This window comes from Barbus barbus (assembly GCF_936440315.1).
Source record: "Barbus barbus genome assembly, chromosome: 47".
In the NCBI taxonomy this organism is placed as follows: Eukaryota; Metazoa; Chordata; class Actinopteri; order Cypriniformes; family Cyprinidae; genus Barbus; species Barbus barbus.
In genome coordinates this window covers 19,353,823-19,364,331 of record NC_136725.1, presented here as the reverse complement: position 1 = coordinate 19,364,331, position 10,509 = coordinate 19,353,823, and the positions used below count along the sequence as shown (strand labels likewise).

Below are 10,509 nucleotides of genomic sequence, written 5' to 3'. Positions count from 1 at the left end.
ATATAAACTTCCATGCAGACACACCTATAAACATTCGCACATACATATAAACTCGATGCGCGCGCATACACATCCATAAAACACTCCCGCATACATATAAACTTCCATGCAGACACACCTATAAATAGCTACTCGCGCATACATATAAACTTCCATGCAGACACACCTATAAACATTCGCACAAACATATAAACTCGATGCGCGCGCATACACATCCATAAAACACTCGTGCATACATATAAACTTCCATGCAGACACACCTATAAATACTCGCGCATACATATAAACTTCCATGCAGACACACCTATAAACAGTCGCACATACATATAAACTCGATGCGCGCGCAAACACATCCATAAAACACTCGCGCATACATATAAACTTCCATGCAGACACACCTATAAATACTCGCGCATACATATAAACTTCCATGCAGACACACCTATAAATAGCTACTCGCACATTTGCACATACATATAAACTCGATGCGCGCGCATACACATCCATAAAACACTCGCGCATACAAATAAACTTCCATGCAGACACACCTATAAATACTCGCGCATACATATAAACTTCCATGCAGACACACCTATAAAACTTCGCACATACATATAAACTCGATGCGCCCGCATACACATCCATAAAAAACTCGCACATACATATAAACTTCCATGCAGACACACCTATAAATACTCGCGCATACATATAAACTTCCATGCAGACACACCTATAAACATTTGCACATACATATAAACTCGATGCGCGCGCATACACATCCATAAAACACTCGGGCATACAAATAAACTTCCATGCAGACACACCTATAAATAGCTACTCGCGCATACATATAAACTTCCATGCAGACACACCTATAAATAGCTACTCGCGCATACATATAAACTTCCATGCAGACACACCTATAAACATTCGCACATACATATAAACTCGATGCGCGCGCATACACATCCATAAAACACTCGGGCATACAAATAAACTTCCATGCAGACACACCTATAAATAGCTACTCGCGCATACATATAAACTTCCATGCAGACACACCTATAAATAGCTACTCGCGCATACATATAAACTTCCATGCAGACACACCTATAAATAGCTACTCGCGCATACATATAAACTTCCATGCAGACACACCTATAAACATTCGCACATACATATAAACTCGATGCGCGCGCATACACATCCATAAAACACTCCCGCATACATATAAACTTCCATGCAGACACACCTATAAATAGCTACTCGCGCATACATATAAACTTCCATGCAGACACACCTATAAACATTCGCACATACATATAAACTCGATGCGCGCGCATACACATCCATAAAACACTCGCGCTTACATATAAACTTCCATGCAGACACACCTATAAATAGCTACTCGCGCATACATATAAACTTCCATGCAGACACACCTATAAATAGCTACTCGCGCATACATATAAACTTCCATGCAGACACACCTATAAACATTCGCACATACATATAAACTCGATGCGCGCGCATACACATCCATAAAACACTCGCGCATACAAATAAACTTCCATGCAGACACACCTATAAATAGCTACTCGCGCATACATATAAACTTCCATGCAGACACACCTATAAACATTCGCACATACATATAAACTCGATGCGCGCGCATACACATCCATAAAACACTCGCGCATACAAATAAACTTCCATGCAGACACACCTATAAACATTCGCACATACATATAAACTCGATGCGCGCGCATACACATCCATAAAACACTGCGCATACATATAAACTTCCATGCAGACACCTATAAATAGCTACTCGCGCATACATATAAACTTCCATGCAGACACACCTATAAACATTCGCACATACATATAAACTCGATGCGCGCGCATACACATCCATAAAACACTCGCGCATACATATAAACTTCCATGCAGACACACCTATAAATACTCCCGCATACATATAAACTTCCATGCAGACATACCTATAAATAGCTACTCGCGCATACATATAAACTTCCATGCAGACACACCTATAAACATTCGCACATACATATAAACTCGATGCGCGCGCACACATCCATAAAACACTCGCGCATACAAATAAACTTCCATGCAGACATACCTATAAATACTCGCGCATACATATAAACTTCCATGCAGACACACCTATAAACATTCGCACATACATATAAACTCGATGCGAGCGCATACACATCCATAAAACACTCGCCCATACATATAAACTTCCATGCAGACACACCTATAAATACTCGCGCATACATATAAACTTCCATGCAGACACACCTATAAATAGCTACTAGCGCATACATATAAACTTCCATGCAGACACACCTATAAATAGCTACTCGCGCATACATATAAACTTCCATGCAGACACACCTATAAATAGTAGGGGTGGCACGGTACACAGATGTCACGGTTCGGTACGTACCTCGATTCGGGGGTCACGGTTCGATACAATTTCGGTACAACAGGGAAAAAAAAGACATCTACTTTGCTCAGTTTCTTTTATTTTGATGTGAAAATGCTAAATATTATTACATGTTATATATATAAAATCTGTTTTGTTTTCATTGTGAGTGTACACAAATAAAAGCAGACCTTTAACTACAAGCAACAGCACAAATAAAAATACAATAGAGTAAAGATACAAATAAAATAATCAGTGATTTTCAGGGGTTTTTTTAGGTACAGAAATTGAAGTACGATTAAAGTAATCAAAGGTAAAACAGCATTGCATATTTGACTGTATAAATTAAAGATTACTCTTTATTAAAGTTACAAAAGCGATTCAATCAAGAGCAGTGAGTGATTTCTTTGTTGTTGCTGTTTATTTAATATTAACTGTCACTTTAAGAGAAAGCACTGATACTGTACGCCCAGCCGGCTATGTCTGCTATAGGATACTTACCAAGACGGTCATTTTGACAGAATTTTGTGTGAATTTATCCATTAAAACACAATACTTCAGAGAGAGCTTCATATTTGCGCGCGTTCTGAGGCGCAGGTTTGTGCGCTTCTGATGAGCGCACGCACAAATCTTCTCACTGCGCGCGCGAGCTCGCGTCCTCTGGCTCTTAAATATTTGAGCTGGCAAAGCTTACATGACTTTAGTCTAAACACCGATATCAACGTGTGCTGTTCAGGTCTCACCTGTGCGCGCGCTATCAGCACCCGGGTGATGACGGAATAAATGCTCATATTCCAGCATACGGCACTCGCATTGAACAAGAGTGAATGATTTGTCCACTTATTTATTTTTTTTTCTCATCGCTGTTGTTATAATGTACTGGGAAGCCAGAATGCGCATCCATTAACAGAAACATACATTAGCCGAACCCTATTTGTTTTACGTGTTATTTATAACAAACCACATGCGTTGTCAGAATTCAGTTGAACCGCGGTCCTAGCGCGTGCCGAACCGTGTGTGGAGAACCGTGCAGTTCGGTTTTTTTCCGCGAACCGTGCCACCCCTAATAAATAGCTACTCGCACATTTGCACATACATATAAACTCGATGCGCGCACATACACATCCATAAAACACTCGCGCATACAAATAAACTTCCATGCAGACACACCTATAAATACTCGCGCATACATATAAACTTCCATGCAGACACACCTATAAACATTCGCACATACATATAAACTCGATGCGCGCGCATACACATCCATAAAACACTCGCGCATACATATAAACTTCCATGCAGACACACCTATAAATACTCGCGCATACATATAAACTTCCATGCAGACACACCTATAAATAGCTACTAGCGCATACATATAAACTTCCATGCAGACACACCTATAAATAGCTACTCGCGCATACATATAAACTTCCATGCAGACACACCTATAAACATTCGCACATACATACACTGTAAGAAAAGATACACCATATCTAATTAATAAAAATGAGGCAACAGATTACAAGCAATATTATTAATTAAATTTCACAAGGTTTGGTATTGAGTAAATATTAATTAAATGAGACCCTTAATAGTTATTCATTTAATATGAGTAGATTTGAATAGAAAACAGTACAGAATTAATTAAAACCTAAACAAAAATATTGATTTGATTTGAAAGAAACTCCCTAATGTGTAAATAGTACTAATAAAATTTAATTTAATTCTACATATCATAATTGAGTAATCATCATCTACATTAATCTGCACATTGATTTAAATTTAATCAATGCAATTAATTAAATCTAAACATTCCTTTCTCATGAATAATATGGCCCAGAAAGTACAGAACTTAAATACTCAAATAAGAATTTTATTAACAATTCACTTTTGTGCTTTCAACACATTGTAGCACATCATTGTACACTGTAACCACAGTCTCATTTCAAGCCAGAAGTTGGATCTTGCATTTCAAACCAGATATTTGAAAAGGACAGAATGCTAACTTCAAAATATTTTGTAAAAACAAAAATAAAATCCATATTACATAATGGTGATGTGTCCATAAACCTGTTTCCATGCTCTCTCACCTCACTTAGCCACTAAATTGGGTCAATAATGATCTTAAAGAAAAATCCTCCAGAGGTGCATGTATCAAAACAAAAGCAGAAAAGTGTAATTTGTACGGAGTAAAAAACATTTCGTACCTTTCGTAACTAGAAATCTCACAGATATTCGTGGGATAAGAGTCCAAATTAGTGCTAACTTACAAACATATCACTTTCAGATGTGCAATTCCCAAGCTCTGTAGAAGCTAAACATTGTGTAGCTAAACATGTACACTGCAACTACAGTCTCATTTTCAAGCCAGAAGTTTGCTCACGCATTTAAAACCAGAACTATGAAAAGGACAAAATGCTAACTTCAGCTATTTAAAAAAAAGAGCAATATTGATCTTAAAGAAAAATACTCCATAATGGCATGTGCCAAAACAAATCATAAAAATGCAAATTGAACAAGAAAAATACATTTGTACTTTGAACTTACAACAATCGAAATGTCTCGACATTTGTGGGACAAATCAGTGCCAACTTACAAACATGGCACTTTTAAATGTGCAATTCTCAAGCTCTGTAGAAGATGGACATTGTGTAGCACAAAAGTCTGCACTGTAATACAGTCTCATTTCAAGCCTGAAGTTTGCTCTTGAGGGACTGGACTTTGTTTGAAAGCTTTGAATCATTCAGTTCCAAGAAAAGTTTTTGGAACACCTCAAAGGTGTACTTCAGCTGTCTGGGATAATCGAGATTCAGCGCGTAGGTCAAGCCAAGGAGGAGAGAGCAAGCCCTTGCAATATCTCCAAGTCCTGTGATGACTTCCACACCCTCTATGATGATCCCAATGTTCTTTGGGCTGTTGCTTGTAGAAGCTCCAGGCTTTGGGGTCACAGTAATGGCCATTATGACCCGTTCAAGTTCCTCCAAGTTCTCAGTGTCCTGCAACATGAAATTGTTATTGTCTTAGTATAAAACTGTCAGAAATATATTGCAAGCATTTCACATTACTATAAAATACATTCATTATTGTTTTCATAGCTTATAAATCTATTTTATTTTTTTAATTTTAATTTTATTTTCTCGCAGGCCTTGGGTTCAAATTGTTCTTTGTTTTGTTTTCTTCTCTATTTTGATGTTTTGTAGTCTACAAATCTTCTTCCATTGTAATGAGGGATTTATGCTGTTCCACTATTTTCTATTTTCTATATTTTTCTATAGTTCTCTATGTACAGTATCTTCATCCCTCTAGTGGAGTTCAGAGATTTAGACAAGAAGCACTGAAGCTATTAAAAAAAAGATACTACAAAAAACAAAGGTCACATATCTAGATCATGCACCTACTTGAGGATTTAAGGAAATATGGTCCTTGAATTAAGTTCATGTAAATTAAGTTCACCTACGTTTAATTCTTTGATAAGATGTCCCCCTTGTTCTCCAAGGTATTCTATAAGACACCGAAGAACAACCTCTCTGGTCCTCTCAATCGAAGAGTGCACTGAGTCCTGGGGAGAAATGCAACAACTGATAAGTCAATCACTAAAAACTAAATAAACAAATACAAATAAAATTGCCTTGCCTCTGATCAATTTGTAAAACAAAAAAACAAAACAAAACAAAACACAGCATCTTACAGGCATGAGCTGTTATTAGTTTTTCCTTTTCTAAAATAGGGCAGCAGCTCTGGAGGACAATGGTCTATCTTTCAGATTGATGTCCTTATTCATATAATTTGGAAATCTTATGGAACAAAGCTACTTCTAATTTGGAAAATCACTGTACCTGCAGCAGTTCCATTATGATCTCCAGTCTTCTTCCAAGTGCTCCACCTTTGGCACGAAATAGCGTCAGTAGCTTGGGAGTGTGACGGTCTAACGCAGACATAAATTTCGGTTCCAGAAGTACAGTAGTTGTTCTTTGAAATTCTGCATTGATCTGAAACACAAAGGCAACAAAAGAGACAAAGGTATCACATCAGTTCTTAGCCTCTTAAACCTCTTTCATATAAATTGTCTAACATTCAATACCAAAGTAAGAGTATTTTTTTACATCTTGAAGTCAATTTGACAAAATTATTTGGAAGCAATCCCATACAGGGTCGTCAGTTTCACATTTTCATTATTTCTTAACTGGAATTACAAATTCCAACTTACTTGATAAGGGTCAAAAAGGGCAGGCCAGCGGTCCTTCATGGCTCGAACAGTTGGACACAGATTGATGATTTCATGCCATCTGAGGGCAAATGTTTTGCTCATTTGATCTTTGACTACATTTTCGTTGTTCTTCTTTTTTGACTCTGTGACCAGCTCTTCCCTTACTTTCTCCAAGCTCTGCTCATTTTCACCAGCTGGGTAGGGTGGCAGATAATTGACCTCTGCTCTTTTTGCCTTTTTCAAATTTTTGGCAGACTTCCTGTCAGCAGAGCATTTATGTTTTAGAGCATTGCATGTAACATCTGGAATACCAAAGCCTCTTAACTTGGTTCTGTAGTTGGCCATCTTGTATTTAATACTATTCTGCCTATTAGCTAAGTTACCTTCACATTTGCAAATTGCAACAAAACAGTGAAACAACAGTGAGAAGTTACGTTACCTGCCTCGGGAAGACGAGCTCCACACACGGGAAGAAAAGCCAACGGAAGTGCGTCAAGTGCCGTCTTGAAATATAAGATGCTCTTCCAGCGATAACCCCAAATATTTCTCTTTATGGAACCTTAAAATTAAACCCAATGTACTTATTAACGCAATTTCATAAAAACATACTGAGGATATGATATTAACACGCAAAGGACCTAGGAACCATGATAAGTTAGTGGAAATGCTAACCCACATCCTTCAATATAAAAGTTTGACTTCAATACATAAGAATTCTTACAAAATGTATAATCCTGTGTTCATATTATAGCGCAGCAAAATCACACTAACTTTCTACGTTACATTAGTTATATAGCCTTTCAACAGAAGCCAACTTTGTGTTGCTGCTGAGTCTCTTTTTCTGTGATAACTCATTTTATATTGTAATATACCACTACATACGTTCTTCACTAGCCCAGTGATAACAAAAGACGTTTTCTTACCTTAGTCAACCAGTTTAATTTTGCAAGATGAGCAATGTGGAAGAAGACGAACATTCACTGTCTGTAGCCTACTCTCTTCAAATGCCTTGTGGCTAGGTAACGTTAGCCTGCTGCATTTGTTTTGTTATTTTCTTTTTTTTAAAAAAAAGGCGCGCTTTGACAGGAAGTGCTTTTCAATTAAAATTTGCCTGATTACATTAATTTGAATTCACTCAATATTCTCTCCATTTGGGATTAGATAAATATAATGCTTAAGTTTTATTTAACTACAATGGGTAGATTTTATTCCAAACATTTTTATTTGAAATTTAATTAAATATTTGCCTCAAAATCCAAAACACAATTATATTGAATACATTTTAACCAAAAACATTAATTGAAATCTATATGACCACAGAATCATTTCTTACAGTGTATAAACTCGATGCGCGCGCATACACATCCATAAAACACTCCCGCATACATATAAACTTCCATGCAGACACACCTATAAATAGCTACTCGCGCATACATATAAACTTCCATGCAGACACACCTATAAATAGCTACTCGCGCATACATATAAACTTCCATGCAGACACACCTATAAATAGCTACTCGCGCATACATATAAACTTCCATGCAGACACACCTATAAACATTCGCACATACATATAAACTCGATGCGCGCGCATACACATCCATAAAACACTCGCGCATACATATAAACTTCCATGCAGACATACCTATAAATAGCTACTCGCGCATACATATAAACTTCCATGCAGACACACCTATAAACATTCGCACATACATATAAACTTCCATGCAGACACACCTATAAATAGCTACTCGCGCATACATATAAACTTCCATGCAGACACACCTATAAACATTCGCACATACATATAAACTCGATGCGCGCGCATACACATCCATAAAACACTCGCGCATACATATAAACTTCCATGCTGACACACCTATAAACATTCGCACATACATATAAACTCGATGCGCGCGCATACACATCCATAAAACACTCGCGCATACAAATAAACTTCCATGCAGACACACCTATAAATACTCGCGCATACATATAAACTTCCATGCAGACACACCTATAAACATTCGCACATACATATAAACTCGATGCGCGCGCATACACATCCATAAAACACTCGCGCATACAAATAAACTTCCATGCAGACACACCTATAAATACTCGCGCATACATATAAACCTCCATGCAGACACACCTATAAACATTCGCACATACATATAAACTCGATGCGCGCACATACACATCCATAAAACACTCGCGCATACATATAAACTTCCATGCAGACACACCTATAAATAGCTACTCGCACATACATATAAACTTCCATGCAGACACACCTATAAACATTCGCACATACATATAAACTCGATGCGCGCGCATACACATCCATAAAACACTCGCTCATACATATAAACTTCCATGCAGACACACCTATAAATAGCTACTCGCGCATACATATAAACTTCCATGCAGACACACCTATAAATAGCTACTCGCGCATACATATAAACTTCCATGCAGACACACCTATAAATAGCTACTCGCGCATACATATAAACTTCCATGCAGACACACCTATAAACATTCGCACATACATATAAACTCGATGAGCGCGCATACACATCCATAAAACACTCGCGCATACAAATAAACTTCCATGCAGACACACCTATAAATACTCGCGCATACATATAAACTTCCATGCAGACACACCTATAAATAGCTACTCGCGCATACATATAAACTTCCATGCAGACACACCTATAAATAGCTACTCGCGCATACATATAAACTTCCATGCAGACACACCTATAAATAGCTACTCGCGCATACAAATAAACTTCCATGCAGACACACCTATAAATACTCGCGCACACATATAAACTTCCATGCAGACACACCTATAAATAGCTACTCGCGCATTCATATAAACTTCCATGCAGACACACCTATAAATAGCTACTCACGCATACATATAAACTTCCATGCAGACACACCTATAAATAGCTACTCGCGCATACATATAAACTTCCATGCAGACAGACCTATAAATAGCTACTCGCGCATACATATAAACTTCCATGCAGACACACCTATAAACATTCGCACATACATATAAACTCGATGCGCGCGCATACACATCCATAAAACACTCGCGCATACATATAAACTTCCATGCAGACACACCTATAAACATTCGCACATACATATAAACTCGATGCGCGCGCATACACATCCATAAAACACTCGTGCATACAAATAAACTTCCATGCAGACACACCTATAAATACTCGCGCATACATATAAACTTCCATGCAGACACACCTATAAACATTCGCACATACATATAAACTCGATGCGCGCGCATACACATCCATAAAACACTCGCGCATACAAATAAACTTCCATGCAGACACACCTATAAATACTCGCGCATACATATAAACTTCCATGCAGACACACCTATAAACATTCGCACATACATATAAACTCGATGCGCGCACATACACATCCATAAAACACTCGCGCATACAAATAAACTTCCATGCAGACACACCTATAAATACTCGCGCATACATATAAACTTCCATGCAGACACACCTATAAACATTCGCACATACATATAAACTCGATGCGCGCACATACACATCCATAAAACACTCGCGCATACAAATAAACTTCCATGCAGACACACCTATAAATACTCGCGCATACATATAAACTTACATGCAGACACACCTATAAATAGCTACTCGCGCATACATATAAACTTCCATGCAGACACACCTATAAATAGCTACTCGCGCATACATATAAACTTCCATGCAGACACACCTATAAATAGCTACTCGCACATACATATAAACTTCCATGCAGACACACC

General features: G+C 37.8%; 1 protein-coding gene across 2 annotated transcripts; it reads right to left on the bottom strand.

The window, feature by feature from the left end:
• Window positions 1-4,308: 4,308 nt before the first annotated feature.
• LOC306866155 (uncharacterized protein) lies at window positions 4,309-7,723 on the bottom strand. Of its 2 annotated transcripts, XM_079411216.1 has the most exons (6): window positions 7,586-7,723; window positions 7,102-7,221; window positions 6,663-6,921; window positions 6,292-6,444; window positions 5,913-6,014; window positions 4,309-5,451 (listed from the first exon to the last, which is right to left on the bottom strand). In XM_079411216.1, exons 3-6 carry the CDS (start codon window positions 6,762-6,764, stop codon window positions 5,143-5,145), a joined length of 666 nt encoding a protein of 221 aa, XP_079267342.1. In that variant the 5' UTR covers window positions 6,765-6,921; window positions 7,102-7,221; window positions 7,586-7,723; the 3' UTR covers window positions 4,309-5,142. The 2 variants fall into 2 exon arrangements, with proteins under 2 accessions (XP_079267342.1, XP_079267341.1); XM_079411215.1 differs by lacking the exon at window positions 7,586-7,723 and having other exon boundaries at window positions 6,663-7,121.
• Window positions 7,724-10,509: the final 2,786 nt, after the last annotated feature.